Source organism: Vitis vinifera, chromosome 7 (genome assembly GCF_030704535.1).
Source record: "Vitis vinifera cultivar Pinot Noir 40024 chromosome 7, ASM3070453v1".
Lineage (NCBI taxonomy): Eukaryota > Viridiplantae > Streptophyta > Magnoliopsida > Vitales > Vitaceae > Vitis > Vitis vinifera.
In genome coordinates, this window is record NC_081811.1 from 26,136,181 (window position 1) to 26,154,520 (window position 18,340).

The window sequence follows — 18,340 nt, forward strand, 5'->3', positions numbered from 1 at the left end:
CCAAGTCTAATCTAAGTATAAAAATTATTGTCCAAACCCACCCAAAAATCAGGTAGGACCAACCCATCCAATTGCACCCTTAGGCTTAATTGGTCTCAAAAATAAAAAACCAGTTGCATTACAAACGCTCAAAGATGGTAAGTGTTAGCTACCAATTTCCATCTGGAAGACTAGTCCTAGTTCTGCCATCTTTTTTCTTCCCTTTCTTGCTCTTTTCTCTAAATGTGGGGAAAAAATCCTCAATAGTTTCCATGTTGTCAAGCAGGTTAGGTAAAGTAGGTCCATTATTCATCAATTTGGATGAAAAAGGCCTGAAGAATTAATGAGGAACCTGTCTACAACTTGTCTCTATATCGTGTCAAATATGCCTTAGAATTTTAGACCAATAGAGGTCAGGGCAGGTTACAAAATGGGCCCAAAAGTGCAGAAATTTGAGAAGAATTTGAAGATTTTTTACCACTTAACATGGAGGTAGACTTGGAAATGTGGGGGTAACCCCGGTTACTTTCAAGAGCTAGTAAAATAGTTTTAATAAAGATTAATTTAGCTAGCTTCCTGCTTTATATTATGGATTGTTTTAAACTTATAGAAAGAAATAACAAGGATCTAAATAGAATTAACAAAAATTTCTTATGGTTGTCAAATTTAGGGTCTAATGAATCTAAAGAGATTCCTTTGATAGATTGGGAAGAGGTATGTAGACCTAATTTAAAGAAGGTATAGGAATTAGGAGGATGAAGAAGGTTTATTTAAGCTAGGGTGGAGAATCCTCACGGACAATAAAAGCATCTGTCCTATGGTTGGTTATTAAAGATGTCCTCTCTACTTGCAAGTATCTAATAAATAGAAGAATGGAAATTATAAATATGTGTTATATATTCAGTCAGAGCATTGACAATATTGACCATACTTCTAGAAAACGCTCTTTTGTTCAAGGAATTCGGGATCACAAAAAGTTTAATTGTCATACACCTCTATTGTATAAAGGCGAATTTTTATCTTGCCTTGAACTGTTGTGTAAAAATTATAAAAATGATTGGAGGCATATGAGTAATGCATCAATAATTATTGCGGAACGTATGATTTTAAGAGATAACGTGATGGTTGTTAAGATTAGTGGGTTCTTAAATCTAGAGATTGTTTAACTAACAAAGGTATTTATAATATCGAGTCTATCATTAAGAGATCAAGGTTTTCTAGAGATGTTATATAGAATTGGCACATTTTATTATTATTATTATTAAATTTTGCACACAAACACAACTCTCAGGTGCCACCACCAATGTCTCTAAACTAGACCCTTTCCAGAAACAAACGTGATTCAAAATAAATTGTGTGAGACCCTTGTAATCAAACCTCTAGTCTGTTGTGAATGGGATTTGTGGGGGCCTAGAAATCCTCCTATTAAACATCAAAAGGAGGGGAGGCACTGGGTGCTAGGTTGCTTTTATCATATCTTTCATGCTGGACCATCATTGATTTGGTTTCCCTATAAAGGGGGATGATGAAAATGACAAAAAGAATGGAGACATATGCAGTACAATTGCTAAGCTTTGTTGCAATGGAATTATGTGTTTTAGCAGCCCCGATTTTGGATTCCAATAATTGCCATTTCATCATCCCCTCTCCCCACCGACAATTCTCCACTTGCATCTCCTTCTCTTTCAAAATTGCCCCTGTTCTTGATGCCATTTTGCCCATTCAATAATCTCTCTTTGGACTATTGGGCTTCTCTCTCTCTGACCTTTTGGTAGTTTGAGGGTTTGAGGTTGGACAAAGTTTGAATGGGCCAGGGTCTCAGGCCCATTCAATAAACAGCCCAGGCCATGAATGCTGGTTGCAGAAAATGGCAAGTTCCATCCACATCCATGGAGAAATGTAAATTTACACTAGAAAGTTTAAGATGAGAGGTTGATTGATGAGCCTCTCTGAACTAATTCTTTGGAGTCTGCTTCTGGGTATCATGGGCATGACTGGTGCTGGCTTCATCCTGAAAAGAAGTATACCAAATCTTGTGAGTTGTGACCCTAAAAGCCTGGAATTAAAGAGTTGCAGACTAAGAAGAAATAAGAACTGAGCATACCTTCTCAGCAGAAGCAACTTCACACAACTTTTGCATTAACATCTCTTCCTCCACCTGCAGCAAATCATAGAATCATTCCTATCCCCAATCCCATACGCCAGTGTTAATAAATACACACTACTATACAATAGTTTCAAATCAATTTCTTTCATGTTTGCCCCAAATCCTTTGCAATGCAAACCCCTTAAAAAAGAAATTAAACCCTAAAAGCCCTTTTTAATAAAATTAATCTTTTGAGGACAAAAAAAAATTGAAATGGGAATTTAAAAACATTTTACCTGAAGCTTATGCAATTCATTTGAAATTGATTCGTACGTCTCCATGAGCAGCTCATGCTGTCTTTCTAGATGCCTGAACAAAAATGAACCATTAAATAAAGTAATTATGGTAATTATTATAATATAAAGGGGAGAAAATTTGATGGGCCTTACTCCAAGATGTCTCCTGTAATTTTGGTATCCATGATCCAATTCTACTTTGATCTGCCAACACCAAACACCAACTTGCAAAATAAACCCTAGATGTCCTCTAGAGGTTTAGGAGGAACGACGCCGTTTCTGAGGTCGGTGATGGGTTTGTGTTTTGGGTTTATGGGGGTGGCCGGTGGGACCGGATTTGGAGATGCCAAGTGGCTTTAGGTGTTGTTTGGCGTTTGCAAATAATGTTAATATTTAGTTTAGTTTTGGTTATGAAGAAAAATTTGGGGCAGAAAATCCATTCTATGGGTGTGGAGCTTTGACAGAATTTATTTGTGGTGATTGACCGTGGCCCAGCTGGCTTTGGTGTGGCCGACTTGCCGACTGGCCGCAGAATCTGTATTTTGGGGGAATGGATGCTCAGAAGGACATTATATTCTTTTGTTGCAATAACTAAACAATGGATGCATGACAACCCATAATTTGACGGGGCACAATCTAATTGAAAAACAGCGTGTGAGCGTAGAGCCTCAGAGGTTCTCACTTTTCATGTCTTGTCTTCCATTGAGCAGCCTGCCGTGATCACGAACTGACTGGGTCATGGCTCATGAGTCAATCCGTGGCCATTGTCCCAACCAACACGGTTATTAAGCCAAAAGACCAGATTGCCATCTTATTAAATAAATTGAACATCACTGCACTCACTGTCATGGACTTGGGAAGATTTATTCAATGGTGGCTAAACGGTGAGCAGGCTAGCATTTAGCCAGATGCTTCTTTTTGGGACTAGATTTGCAAGAGTGGAGGAGTTGTGTGTGAACTGAAATATTATTTCTTTGTAAAATAGCACATGAGAAGGATCTAGTTACAAGCATTTGATTGGAAGATTGTTCTTTAGTTTAAATGCTGCAACTTTTTGGGGTCCTCATGCCCCAGACACCATGTGTACAGGGTGGTGGCGAAGCCTTTAATTGCGCCACTCTGGTTGGGCTAAGCCGCCGGATTACAGTTGGGAGTCTTTGTCACGCCGCGTTACCCGACCTAATTTGGCCTGCACCAAAAGAGAAAAAGGATCGGATCAAGTACCTACGCTCTACCATCCTCATCAGCCTGTTGTTGCTTGAGCAACACGTGGGCTACCCACAGGATTCCCTGTTTTTCCAACGAACCCCACCAGCCCATTTGTTTTCACATGACAGGCTGCACCAATCCACACGAATGAGCCATGACTAATTAAATTAAGCTTCTTCTCTGGTCTCCCAACTCCGATATTGGGCCCTCGCTAAACTAAAATTTGTTCATGTAGTCCAAGAGTAAAGCACAACTAGGCTGTGCTAAGTGTCAACTGTTAAAAGAGACTTGGTAATGGTACAAAGTTGGTGTACAATAATCTGAGTTTGTATTTCACTTAGTATTTGTAAACCCAATTAATATTAATTTTATAGACAATAAGGCACAAAGTTGGTGTACAATAATTTTAGTATTAAATTTGGAATGTAGAACACCGTGTGGGGGTTGTCAATGGTGAAACACATATGTGTTTTGACTTGGAACTTGGAAGTAGTCCGGAGTCACCACTCCCCCCACTCACAAGCATGACCCACTTCCGCTTCAAACAGACGTGCAACCAATCTTCATATAAACCTCCATACCCCTCCCCTTCTTCTCATCAAATTTCTCTCTTCCTCTCCCCCCGTATATAATCCCTTTCTCCATCTCTTTCTTTCTCTCACTTACTCACTCGGCACTCATCGCTCTAGCATAGGATGGCTCTGGAGACTCTGAATTCACCCACTGCAGCCACCACGGTACAGTTCCACCATGACTCTGACCTCGACTACCTTGAGCCATGGACCAAGAGGAAGAGGTCCAAGCGTCCTCGCCTCGACAACCCACCTACTGAAGAAGAGTATCTGGCTCTCTGCCTCATCATGCTCGCTCAAGGAGGCCGCGGCGATGTTGCCACCCAGCTCCGCCACCACTCTCCGCCGCCCCCGCCGCCAGCCCTGACGCTCAGTTACAAGTGTAGTGTTTGCAACAAAGCCTTCCCGTCCTACCAGGCGTTGGGCGGACACAAGGCCAGTCACCGGAAGCTCGCCGGAATTGAAGATCAACCCACCACCGCCGGCACCTCCAACGCCTCAAACGCCCTTCCCTCGGTCAACACCAGTGGTAAAATCCATGAGTGCTCCATCTGCCACAAGACTTTCTCCTCAGGTCAAGCTTTGGGCGGACACAAGCGGTGCCACTACGATTCCGGCAGCAACGGCGGCAGCTCAGGAGACGGCGCAATTACGTGGTCGGATGGTACGCGTTGGAGCCACAGTCACCGTGACTTTGACTTGAATCTACCCGCACTGCCGGGTTTCTCGCCTGCTCCATGCGTTGACCGTGGAGGAAAAAGTCAACTTCCCTGCGAAGAGGAGGTGGAGAGCCCATTGTCGGCGAAGCATCATCCAGGAGTATAGATTCCGAGCACAGGGAAAATGGATTGGAGTGGACTTTTGATATTTAAAATTAATGGCTGAATTTCCTATTTAATTACTACAACTAGTGTATTGCCCTTGTACAGAAAAGTTATCAATTTTGGTAATCACTTTGATGTTGAATTGCTTAAATCATACGCCCATTTTTACTTTATCAAACTCCCAAAGTCAATATTTGTATAATGGCATCTGTATTAGCACCAATTTCTGAGTTATAATGGCCACCCATGTGGTACATGCACTCTCCCTCTTGCCAACCAAGAAAAAAGTAGGTCATACTGCATCTGCATGCATATGATCAGTGCTTCCGCATACTCCAATTTCATGTTTTACCCACATTTTATTCATTCATTATCACATCTACTCAACCAATCAAAGGACTAGTGAGAAGGTAGGGTGAGTGTGCTCATTGTTGGACTTGGGCCCTACTAATCATAACCATTGGTCGTCCGGCCTCCACTGCCTGCTGGAGATCCAATTAATACCCGGCTGCCACTTATCAGATTCTATAAATTAAGCTTCATTTATAGGTCTTCAAGGTTGTGGCCCAGAAGTTTTTGGACCAGCGCCCATAGGAACTGATCACTCTTCCGTTTTATTTTTATATGAATAAGCAGAGGCGTGGTAGAATTCGCTCTGTTCCGATGTTGATTGAAATGTAACTAACGAATTAGCTACCAATGTCTATTGTAGTGGATGGCATCGTATTCTACCTAGTCAAGCAGCCCAATTTGGTTTAATCTATTACCTATTCAATAATGTTGAAAGCAGCCTAAGATTTCTTTTCTTTTCTTTCTTTCTTTTTTTTTTTTTTTGGGAGGGTTTTTTCCCAGCTCTATCATATTACCATGAAGTCGACTATAATTGCGTTATGTCATCGGTGGCACCATTTTCGGGAGTACTTGCTTTTATGCTTGGATTGAACTCTACAAAGTCCAAACTACCAACTACCCTTCTCCCCAAGCTTTCCATCAGAACCATTCTTTGTATCATTGATGGCACTCGTATAAATGGTCGGCCTGGTGCTCCAATAGAAATAAGTCTGAGGGAAGACCAAGACTAGAATGATGTACAAGTGGCGTTTTGTTGGTCTAAGTCTACTCCTATCGCTGGTGCCGAGACTTTTCTGTTTGGCTTCGAGGAACCTACTGTGTTTTCAAGTGATGTCTAAGTTCTCCCCCTTTGATTAGTTGATGAAAATTCTTTAAGAACAAGTCTTTGTCTTTAGTAATGGGGTTATCACTTTGATGGGTTTGCATTGGCGCAGTGATGGTGGAATTTGAGGCTGCTACAGGGCTTCCAAGATTACACTCAGGATAGGATAAGTTGACAGGGGAAAAAATTAAGTTTCAAACTTGGAGGGCTTATTGGTACCAGTAGGCAGTACCTTTATAATCTAGTGATGTCACAAAAGCAGTTAAATACTAGAGTATATTATTAGGTATCACCTTAGAAGGAGAAGAAAAATTCGGAAACATTTCTTAAAAAAATAAAAATAAAATAAAATCCACCAACTATGAATATATTTACATTCCCATCCGGAGGAAGTATGAGATGTTGCACTCATTACAAAGTGCCTACAACATGTACAATGATGATGCTGATTAATTTTTTTATGGATGAGAAGTAACATATCTTATATCATATGATATGTTCTTTTATATGAAACTAACAGCTTTTATGTCTAAATAGTTTTCACAATCTCCTTGAATAGCTTAGTCCATTAGGGTTTTAATTCTGAATAAATTTGATACATTCAAAAGTTTTGATTTGCAGCAACATCCATATCTATTTTTCCCAGTTTCCAAAATAAAGGCTAATCGTTGGCTTAGCACTTACCCTTTCGATCGAATTGAAAAAGAAAAAAGGGTGTATCATGGGTTGGAACTTTAGATTTGGGCTCCCCTGCCCCATACCAGGTATCAGCTGGGCTTGCTTTTAACCATGAGCAAAGCTAGCTAGGGTCCAGCCCTGTTCAAATTGAAAGCAGAAGGGAGTTGGGCTGGCCTTTGTTTGAACGGATGGCCCTGAGGGCAAGAGCAGGCACCTCCAGCTCCATGATTGAAGGCTGAAAGTGGGGAATCAATGGGCTGAGACATGTCCTGTTGTTTTTTGTTTTTCCACATTCAAGTATAATGTGACTGCATGGTCATCATGGACAACAACGCATATCAAACTAGGCGTGGGCTTTCATATTCCTCACATTTGTCATATTGCATGAGTAGATTCTCGTACGTGTAAGTTGTAACCACCACCCTCTGTCTCTCAACACCATGCTCTATACTATAGCAGTCCACTATAGGGCTCTAGGTGGAGTTTCAGCCACAAAATCCAGAGACAATCATCATACAATGCTGCTGTTCATCATCACGCAAGGAGATGAGTTGAAGACTTGAGAAGCTAACTCGCTCTCAATTCTGAAAACCCAGACATTATTCAGATGCATAACTTCATGTGGGGTTGTGGGCACTTGGTTTGTTTAGGAGCTTAAATTCATTATGAGTATGATTCTGCAGGTTCTGGGATTTTGACATATGAGAAAAAGCAAATCAAAAGCTGCAAACCAAGACCAAACTCTCTCCAGGTATGGACCACCCAAAATTTCTATTCTTCAAACCATTATTAGGGTTCGTGCAGGTATCATACCTTTACTACAACAATGGCAGTGGAATCTATGTTAAATATAATCCAATCCCATTTCAATACTAGAATATGCAGCTAAATTTTTGTGGTTTGTAAAGGAGTTTGATCAGAACTTCTTACTCTTTTCACCTCTCAATCATCTTGTTTTAATTTTTATCTATGGTACTTGTTGAATAATTTCACTTGAAATTAATGTTACTATGATTTTGCTTCTGACAGTGTCAAAAAAATGTGGTTTAAAAAGATGTGATGAGTAGTCACAGTCCATTACCTTACATATGAAATTATTGTAAGAATTGCCTTTTCCATTGAAATGAAATGTTGAATGATTCAAAGTTGGTTTTTTTTTGTCACAATAATCATCACATCAAGCAAGGAGAAGTTAATTACTTTTGAAAGTGGTTTGGTGTCTTTAAGATTGATCTAATCCTAAATCATATCATATATTTATAATTTTTTTAGAAGGAAATGAGTGAGAGAGAGAGAGAGAGGGCAAAGATGAAGGCAAATACTTGCATGTTCATTGTATTGCAAAGATCTCATTTTTAAACCAGGAGTCCTTTAGAACACTGATCATCATGGTCAGTCTTTTTCTTTTTTGAAAGATGTCATGAAGGATGTCACCAAGGCCTTGGATTTAAGCTATATATTACTTGGAAACACAGGCTATCATGATTAGTTTGCGTCCCTTGGGCAGCATTTTAGCATGGATTACTACTGTCCAATGCCATTAACCACAACATGAGAATCTGTGCCCATGTGCTTTCTTACAGTCATCTGGCCTCCTCTTTTCTCTCCACGTTCATTTTCTATCCATTGACAGGACTTGAAGCATCATCAGGGAATATTGAAGAAGATCTATTAATGGGATTTAGGGCAGTGCTCTTAGGAAACATCAAGGCAATAAGACACTGAGATCATCCCATATTTGTATTCAGGGATCTTTCATTCTAGATTTCTCAACAAGAAGAAAAGAAAAAGAGGAGAAAAGGTATAGGATAAAGATGGGCAAGGGCCTTGCAGATAGCACGGCCACATGTTGTGGGTCAAACTTCACTTAGGCCAAACACAAGTGACATCCACAATGACACTCTTTTTTTTCCGGTGGGCACATCCCCACAAAGCTTCTGAGGTATTCAATTAAGATTCTACAAATCCATTTAGTATTATAGGAACGATAAGCCCTTAGGAAGGCGACATGTATTAAAAATAATAAACCCTTTGATGAAACCACTTTGAGACATACATGCGAAACGAATTAACCCTCAACCTTACTCCATTCCATACCATTTCTCCCGAGTAATATCTTTTCCGAGATCATGATTCAACTTTATGTCAAAACTTAAACTAAGGGTAGTACCTAACCTTTTTTTTTCTTCTCAAGAATCAATCTCATCTTCCATTGCTCCTTCATACTAAAATACCTGAAACCAATGCTTGAGTGGTCAGAGTCTGAATGCAAAGTAATATAAATAAAGCGAAGCATTATTATGGGGATGTGTTTAGAGTTGAAAGAAGGAGAATATGATAAACCCCATGTAATTGTATATGATTTCCAGTGATTTTTGGTGGCATTGAAGTAAGGAGATTGGAGCATGGCATGTGAGGTGGAAGGAACAAAAGATTGGATAAGGAAAAGGGGTTGGAGTTGTGGTCACAGTTTGTCCACTAGGTGAAGGGGAGATGTTCATCATTGTGATTCAACCAATCCATAAAAACAAATGGGATCATCATATTCAACTTTGCAAGCTACTCTATTAAGCTACATCTCATCCCCTCAATGGTCCATTCCCCAATTATCATCAATTAATCTTAGATTATTGAATAAGCTTCACAGCATATTAGTAGAATAAGCGTATTGAAGACGAAGTGGGGAAGCGTGGCCAAGTGAGAAGCCATGAGTAAGCCACGTGACAACCACAGTATGGGACAGGGCCCATATGTTGATATCACGATAAGTTAGTTGGTGATATATCGGGAGAATCTGGGAGACAAACAATCTCTAGTCTCTACTATATTTATTATATATATATTTTTGGGAATAATAAAAAAAAAATGAAATGGGTAGCATTATCATCAAAGTACGAGAGGGTATGGAGGAGTCGTTTTCTGGGATACAGGGGCTGTTTCTCGCACACAAAAACTAAGGCAGTAAAGTTGTATTTGATAAGGGGAGCATCGAAGTTGAGTTTGTCAGATTGGCGTGCATAACATAACATACCATTGAGATTTTGTGTAGAAGAGAGAAAATGGGGAATAGGAAAAGGTTGTTCATGGCTGTTGAAGTGAAAGAAAGTGAAATTTAGATGGTTTGGAGGGTGAAAAAGGGCGGAGAGAAAGGTGGAGGTGTGGGTGGGTGTAGTGGTGGTGCTTATTCAGACGAGGGTTGGGGGAACATTCTGAGGTATGGGTTTTTGTGTAGCTGGGATGGCTGGCAAAGATGAGAAACAGCTCATCCTTTTGATGGGGTGTGGTTTTTTGGGTTTGGGTTCTGTTGGGTGGTTTGTGTGATATGTGGGGTTCTGCTGGTCCTTGTCCCACAGGTATAGTGCTCATGCACTGAAAAACTGAATATTGTGTTGTTCTGCCCACTCACATTGGTTCCTCCTACTTTGCACAGTTAAAAGAGGGAAAGATGCATTTTTTAGGCCTATCAAGGCTGGAGTGTCTTTCTTTTCCACTGTTTTTCACTGGATTTTGCTTCATTTTTTAGATGGTTCCCACTTCACTCAATCATTTAGTTTTCCGATATTGTTGGGTTTGCTTCATTTGAGGTGACTTTCATTTTTATTTATTTATTTGTTTTGGTGCATTAGTGTTGATTGTTACTTGGTAAACATGGATGATCTTTCTGACCTAAGATTTGGGCTGTGTTGAATCTCTTGCTTTTAAAGCGAAATTGACAAGGGGAGATGTTTTTGGGTTGTGTTTTCCAAAAAGAGGATGATGAGTTTTTGTAATGGGTGTTTGGTGTTTGATTTGGTAAGAACATGGGTATGTTACTGGATTGATTGATTTCTGTGTCACTCTCTGGTTTGATTTGTTTTGACTATCATAGTTTCAACGGCAACTTAGCCAGTTTTCAGTTTGCTTCTACTTTGAAACCATTTTGTTGGTAATGGTGTTTAAGATGCTTGTTGTCTATATTCTTGGTGGTTTCTTCAACTCATACCGAGAAATGCTGTTTTCTGCTGCAGGTGTTCTAGCATCAATGGAGGAGAAAGGGGAAAGAAGATTTGGAAGGGAATGTGGATTCTAGGGTTTGGGTTCTGAAACTTTGTGGACCAAAACAACTATTGGCGGCGTGTGACTATTTGAAAAAGGAAAATAAAGAACAGGGAAAGCAAATACATAGAGAAAGATAAACAAATAAGGGTTGGGGTGTGGTGTCAGTGGTGGCGGTGCAAGTGGAGGCCTGGAGGGTTGTTTCTCTCTGGTTTTGAGAATTATTTATAGTGTTTGAGAAAGCATCTGTAGGCAGTGTCTCCTACGCTTACTTTCTGTGCCCGGGGTCCATGGGCTCTGCTACCTGACCAGGAAACAACCTCTTCTTTGGGTCTCTTGCCATTCAAGAGTACATTTTGTTAAAAATCACAATACCCCCATTTAGTCCCTCTCTTTTGCCTCGGTTCATGGGAAAGATTCGGTCATACTAGAACAACAGATCAGTTTTTTCTTTGATCAATTCTCCCTTTTACTTTAAGACCATAAATTTGGTTACCTTTAGGAATTCAATCCTGCTCCCCAGGGGGTTTTTATTTTCTTTTTTTCGGAGGTTTATGTTCTTGATTAGGGTTCGCTGAACTTTTGTGGATATAGTGGAAGTTGGGAGTTGGATTTGCAGTGGGAAAACGGATCTTTGCTTTGGCGAAATGAAGTTCATGAAACTTGGATCAAAGCCTGATTCTTTTCAGGCTGATGGGGACAATATTAGGTGAGTATGAGATCTGTATTTGGGGAACCCACTTGTGTTTCCTTTTTTTCTTTTTATTGAAAATTTATTTTGTTTTTGTTCTTGCTATTGTATTGGTGTTTGTTAATCTTAATCAACCGCCTGTTATTTAGGGTTTTCTTTTTCAATGTAAGATCTTTATTTCGATGATATTTTGGTCTGGGTTCCTCCACTGTTATCCCATTGGTTTTTTCTTTCCTTAGAATAAAAGGGTGTTTTCTGTGGCACTCTGGAATTCCCAATTCTTCTCTGAAACTCATCCTGGTTGTCTTGTTCTCAAACCTTATCCTACCCATATTGTGGCAGGTGTTGCTTACGTCAAAGATATGTGGCTAATAGCACCATTCATGATGTGTGTTCTGGTTCCCAACTAACTGAGTGACTGGACAACTGTTCTTTTTCTCTTGAGAAGTGTTTCACCAATTAGCGTAGATCTCTGCAGTTGCCTTGTGTTTTTCTAAAGATACAGTTGGTTTCTAGACGGCATGTGAAAAATGAAATTATTCCATTTTATTTTAGCAGTTGAGATAATGATAATAATAATAATAATTATTTGCTCTTATCACATTGTTATTTCATTGCAGCTACATGTACCTTTTAGGAAATTTCAAGAAATGACTCTAATTTTTATATATGACCTCCCACTTTTGAAAAATCCCTTGTGAGTGTGGATTTGTTTCTTATAGAGGATTAATTTTATTTACACATGCCACTCAAATGCTGACCCATTTTCTTTTGGAGGGTCATCTTGATTAACAGAAAGATTGCTCTGCTTGCTTTCTTTTAGGGGCCACTGATTTGGCATTCAGATGGATGTTCAAATTTAACACTACTGGTTGAAATAGGAATAAAGGGGAAATCAACAAAATGGAAAGGGAGGGGTTCTTTTGTTCATTTCTCTCATTTGGCACCTGAAATAATTCAAAGGGAGGAAGTTGATCATTGACACCTTTTTCCTCCAAATATTATAGAAGATGAGGATGAGTTAGTAAAAGAATTTTTCTTTTTCCATTCATTTTCAAGTGGAATTAGGAATACTGAGTGAATCATTCCAAATCCTTCTCATGATCTCACTCTGTTTTTCCCATTCTAAGGATTCCTTCTGTGTCAAATAAAGGAAGGTTGTGATTTTAATCTATATTCTTTCTTTCCTCCTTGAGCTCTATTTGCCTTCTCAGATCACAAAGTTCCCATGAGGGAGTTGTCTTCTGTCACTAGTGATATTTTGAGGAAAGTATGATAACTTCTGTCTTGGAAGTGTTTGGCCTTTTATCCAATGTCTGTGGTTCCTGCCAAGGAAGTTTCTATTTCATGAATTTGATTCTTGTGTTTAACATTTCTATTATACAAGTTTTTGGTTCATTAAGTATGATAGCATTCTCAAAGGAGCTACCACTTGGAAGTTCTTTATGTAAACGTGGCTTTTCTTGAATTATATCTTGTTAGATTCGAAGAGAAGACAATATTTTATCTTTTTGGATTTTCTGAAAATTTGGCCTGGTGCATTTTGAAAAGAAGGAACTTTTTACTCTAGCTATTGGATCCTTCATTCATGTTTGATTGACAGCTATAAAACTCAGATTTATTCTATGTTGAACAAGGATTTAATTTCCCTCTTATTGAGACTATATTTCATATCATGTTCTTCTAGTATCTCTTTGGCAGAGTTTCAATTTTCCTTCTTTTGAGCAAACTAATCACCCAAAGTGATTTTGTAACCGCATAAATGTAATCTCCTACCTTAAGATGAATGGTCATCCAAAAGCAGAAAGGTTATTTGCTTATTTAATATGCAGTGAATGCCTGTGCTAGTATTTTTTTTTTTTTACAATTTGAAAATGAGAAACCATTTTTGAATTTCCCCTATAAACATCCCATTTAAGGTTAATTAAATATTCAGTAAATGGCTGTGTTTTATCATTTCGTTTAAATGTGTGAAACCACCTTTGAACATCATATTAAACATCCCTCTTGGATCCATGTGTGATAACGTCTATGACTAGTTTTCTAGTGTTACCTCATGTGTGCTCATTGAGATATGAATGTATTAGTGAATGGAGGCAGCATGTTTAGATTATCTCTATGTATTTTGATAAGTAATTATACAATATGAGGAAATACTATTTTAGGTCCCTACAAGGTAGGGGTGTGGACAATGTGGTGGAATGAAGGGGCACCTTACCTTGAGGGTAACTAGAACTGATTGAAAGGGCCCAAGGGAAAACAAGGGGGAGGATATAGTAGTGGGTGGCCCTTTGTCTTTGAGATCAAAGGCTTCTGAGCCAGGCTAAAGATGCAAGATCAGGAGTTTTGGAAAATTATGCCCAGAGAGATTATATAACTGATTTGGTACTTGTGGTAACCTCTAGTTGGCAATCTAAAGCACAATCCCATTTTGCTGTTAATCCTAAGCCCCTACAGTGAGCGGTCAACAAAGGTGTTTTAACCCTATTCCCTAACTTGTTCAAAGCTCCTTCTCATGCTCTCTTACAGAGTAAGGTTTCTAATGTTGAAAGTTAGAAGTATCAATTTTCACCTGTTTTCAAGGGAAACTGGAATGCGAAGACTCCTATGTAATGTTAGCAAAAGCTTGAGCCCTGAGATTTTTTTTCCTCTTTCTTTGGTTATTTGAATTTTGATCAGTTTTACATCTAAACGCTTTGATACTTACATTTTGAGTGATTATAAACTTTGAGAAAGTGAATGCAACTATATAAAAAATTCCACAGCTTTCATATATCAAAATTAGGAGCAAATGGCCCAGTTTGAATCGATATGGAATTATTGCTTCATGCTTATTCTTTATTTTCTCCCTCATTAGCAATAGTAAGCATAATTCTGATAACCAACATGCAGCTTCTTCTGGTTAGTGTAATTTAGGGTGAATAAAAATAGCCTACGTCGTCTCTCATATGGGTATTTGAAACCCATATGAGGATGCAAGAAGAGGCATTAACTGCAATGGCACACACATATATATAGCCTTAAATTTTGACCAGAAAAAAAAAATAAAAAATTTGTTTACTGTTTCTTTGCTCTTTTGAAATTAAAGTTAAAGAGTCGACATTCTCTATCAGTGTTAACCTTTGTTTTCAGCTCTGCTTGTGCTTTTGTTCTTCCAATTAAGTATGTAAGTAGACATTTACGTTAGGTTTATACTGGCACAACTAAGCAAACATTTCAATGTCCAGGTACGTGGCAACCGAGTTGGCAACTGATATTGTTGTTAATGTTGGAGATGTGAAATTTTACCTGCACAAGGTACAAAATCTATCCATACTTGAAAAGAGTGCCATACCATGATTGATGCATCACTGTGAATAAACATATTAGAATTTACAGCTAAGATAGTAATAGTAATTGTAATAATAATAAAAGTCAAAACATTTACTGGTCAGAGTATAACACAGCCAGGCACATGGTTGATTCTACCTGGTTCAACTGATTGATCAGTGTAATTTAACCAGGTGAAATTATCTATGATCTTACCTTCATTCTGAACATTAGTTGAAAGGTGTAGAAGGGGAATGAGAGTCTACTGGTGAATCAACTGGATCATTGGGATTGTTCTGTTTCAGCCGTTCACACTTATTTACACAGGTTTATTGGACAACCCAATTAAAGGCCAAACTGTCACAATGGGAACTGTTTATGGTCTGACCTATTTGACTGGCTAAATCATCTGGGTTTTAGTGACATTTATCCAAATTTAGCACCTGTAATGTGGTCTGGCAATTCATGTTCCACCAAATCAGGTCCAATTCTGTGTTGATATGCTCTTTAATTGCTTCATATTTGTTTGGTAAGACTAACATATGGTACACAATTTCTGTAGTTTCCCCTTTTATCCAGGAGTGCTCGCCTGCAGAAGCTTGTTGCAAACACAAATGAGGAGAACAACGATGAAATTTATATCCAGGATATTCCTGGTGGGCCTGCTGCCTTTGAAGTTTGTGCAAAGTTTTGCTACAGTATGACAGTCACTCTTAATGCGTACAACGTAGTTGCAGCTCGTTGTGCAGCAGAGTACCTAGAGATGTATGAAACTGTTGAAAAAGGAAACTTAATCTACAAGATTGAAGTTTTTCTCAATACTAGCATCTTCCGGAGCTGGAAAGACTCAATCATTGTTCTTCAAACTACCAAGTCTCTTCTTCCTTGGTCTGAGGAAATTAAGGTGGTCAGCCACTGCCTAGACTCGATAGCTTCAAAGGCTTCCATCGATACTTCCAAAGTGGAGTGGTCATACACCTATAACCGGAAAAAGCTCCCATCTGAGAATGGAAATGATCCTCACTGGAACGAAGTGAAAAAACACCAGATGGTTCCAAGGGACTGGTGGGTAGAAGACCTCTGTGAGCTTCAAATTGATTTATATAAGCGTGTCATAACAACAATCAAAACAAAGGGAGGAATTCCTGCAGATGTTATTGGAGAATCTTTGAAAGCATATGCCATGAGAAGGTTACAAGGTTTCAGTAAGGGTATGGTCCAATGTGGTGATGTCCTAAAGCATAGATCATTGGTAGAGACCATAGTATGGCTTCTGCCTACAGAGAAAGGCAGTGTTCCCTGTAGTTTTTTGCTCAAGTTGTTGAAAGCAGCAATTTTATTAGAATGTGGAGAAATGGGAAGAAGAGAGCTGATGAGGAGAACCGGCCAGCAGCTGGAGGAGGCTATAGTGACTGATCTTTTGATTCATGCCTCCCCTGGGGAAGCAACTATATACGATGTCGATATAGTACAAAATCTGGTTGAGGAGTTTGTGATACATGACCGGAGTGCTCCTGGGGAAAATGAATTCCAGGAGATTAGAAGCCCTGGGTTTGTACCAGAAGCTTCCAAGTTGATGGTGGCTAAGCTGGTTGATGGCTACCTTGCTGAAATTGCAAGAGATCCCAATCTACCTCTTTCTAAGTTTGTTGACCTTGCTGAAATGGTATCAGGCTTTTCAAGACCATCTCATGATGGACTTTACCGTGCCATTGACATGTATCTGAAGGTAGGTTCAACAATTTAGTTTTAGCTATTACCTTTTGAACTGTGATCAATCAGTTAGATTTGTTTTCATGTCTCCTGGTATGAGTTGGTTCTGCTGCAATAACCAGATATATGTTCGAGTCAAAAGTCCCATTATGAAATAGGCACCATTGAAGGGATATTTTGTTTTGAAACTGGGATTACCTTTGTATAAAATAGCACTGGTAGATTGTTGGATGGTCAAAATAACTTGATAATTAAAATCTGGAGATATTTTCATAGAAATGACATGATAGACTATTGGATGGTTAAATTAACTTGAAGGTTAAAGACTGGAATAATGGAAGCTTCCCATTTCCAATGCATGTGCCACATGCATAGCAGGTGACATGAATTTGCCATTTGACTATAGGACAACCCAAATGTTTCTCAGTAGTTTGCCCCAGTGTGTGTAGTGGCAGGTTTCAAACAAGTCAAAAGATCTTTGCATATTTAAAAGGATGTTGTTTGCTATAGCTGACTGTGTACTGGTGCAGGAACACCCTGGAATCAGCAAGAGTGAGAGAAAGAGAATATGCCGGCTGATGGACTGCAAGAAACTATCCACAGACGCTTGCATGCATGCTGTGCAAAATGAGCGGCTCCCCTTGCGGGTTGTTGTGCAGGTCCTGTTCTTTGAGCAGGTTAGGGCAGCAACATCATCGGCAGGCAGCAGTACGCCTGATCTACCAGGGTCTGTTAGGGCCTTACTCCCAGGTGGATCCCATGGAAGCTCCAGGTCTGCAACAACGAACACAGAAGAGGAATGGGATGCAGTGCCAACAGCAGAGGAGCTCAAGGCTTTGAAAGGGGAGCTTGCTACTCTAAGGTTAGGGGCCGGAGTGGGAGGTGGCAGTGACAGAAGTGGCAATGAATTGAATGATGGTCCTAAGAGCAATGCTGAAAATGTTGCTGCCAGTAAAGTGAAAGGTTTGCTCATGTCAAAGAAGATATTTTCAAGACTCTGGTCGAGCAAAGAAAAACTAGGTGAAAACAGCAGTTCTGATACATCAGAGAGCCCTGGTTCAGCCAATGCAGAGGAAACAAAATCGACTCCTTCCAGAAGTAGGAGGCATTCAGTATCTTAGTAACAACAGCATGAGAGAAACTTGAGGGTTAGTTGGGCAATTGGTGTAAAATTGTATCACTAACATTAGGAAGTTAGAACCAACTTACAGCTTCCAGCAAACATTGGGACGAAAAGAAGGGAAGGATTTTCCACTAGCATGCACTGAGCAAGAGAAATATGCTGTTGAAAAGGAATTTGACTTGGGAATTCATATGTATTGCTTCTTGTCACCTTATCATTCCCCAATAAATGTGGAGGGTCTCTCTTACCCTTTCCAGGTTTCTATGTTTTAAATATGGGTTTTAACAATGACCCAGTTTTGCTGTACTATAAGCAAAAAGAGGAATGCTAAGAGTTTATGGTTTTTGTATTACCCTTCTCTAGCATCTGAGGTTTTTTGACATGAAGTGATGGGGAAACCCAAAGACCTATCTACCCATTGTAACAATGTGCATTTCTCATCTTTCAAGTTGCAGTACCAGCAGATGTGGCTTGTGTAATGGTTCATTGAAAACGGGTCCATTAAAGGTGTTGTCCATTAAAGCCCACAGAACTAAAATATTTCTTCTTAGGTAAGGCACAGAGAAGAAAACCAGTGAGCCAATTTAGCTGGTGTAAGTGGGCTATGGTATGATATTGACATCTTCTTGCTAGAGGCTTCGATTTACCACT

General features: G+C 39.4%; 2 protein-coding genes and 1 long non-coding RNA gene across 6 annotated transcripts; 2 read left to right on the top strand and 1 right to left on the bottom strand.

The window, feature by feature from the left end:
* Positions 1 to 1,192: 1,192 nt before the first annotated feature.
* On the bottom strand, positions 1,193 to 2,645 carry LOC104879910 (uncharacterized). The gene is made up of 4 exons (XR_786290.3): positions 2,515 to 2,645; positions 2,362 to 2,434; positions 2,084 to 2,137; positions 1,193 to 1,990 (listed from the first exon to the last, which is right to left on the bottom strand). It is a non-coding gene; the product is annotated as an uncharacterized LOC104879910 (long non-coding RNA).
* A 1,418-nt stretch (positions 2,646 to 4,063) lies between these two features.
* On the top strand, positions 4,064 to 5,144 carry LOC100264451 (zinc finger protein ZAT10). Its single transcript, XM_002279534.5, has one exon. The coding sequence runs from the start codon at positions 4,266 to 4,268 to the stop codon at positions 4,965 to 4,967; it is 702 nt and encodes a 233-aa protein (XP_002279570.1). The 5' UTR covers positions 4,064 to 4,265; the 3' UTR covers positions 4,968 to 5,144.
* Positions 5,145 to 7,280: 2,136 nt separating this feature from the next.
* LOC100257621 (BTB/POZ domain-containing protein NPY4) lies at positions 7,281 to 18,041 on the top strand. Of its 4 annotated transcripts, none has more exons than XM_010654412.3 (5): positions 7,281 to 7,569; positions 10,826 to 11,562; positions 14,772 to 14,841; positions 15,416 to 16,582; positions 17,097 to 18,041. In XM_010654412.3, exons 2-5 carry the CDS (start codon positions 11,501 to 11,503, stop codon positions 17,685 to 17,687), a joined length of 1,890 nt encoding a protein of 629 aa, XP_010652714.1. In that variant the 5' UTR covers positions 7,281 to 7,569; positions 10,826 to 11,500; the 3' UTR covers positions 17,688 to 18,041. The 4 variants fall into 4 exon arrangements, with proteins under 4 accessions (XP_010652714.1, XP_010652712.1, XP_002284345.1 ...); XM_010654410.3 differs by lacking the exon at positions 7,281 to 7,569 and adding an exon at positions 9,685 to 10,171; XM_002284309.5 differs by lacking the exon at positions 7,281 to 7,569 and adding an exon at positions 10,197 to 10,402.
* The last annotated feature ends 299 nt before the right edge of the window (positions 18,042 to 18,340 follow it).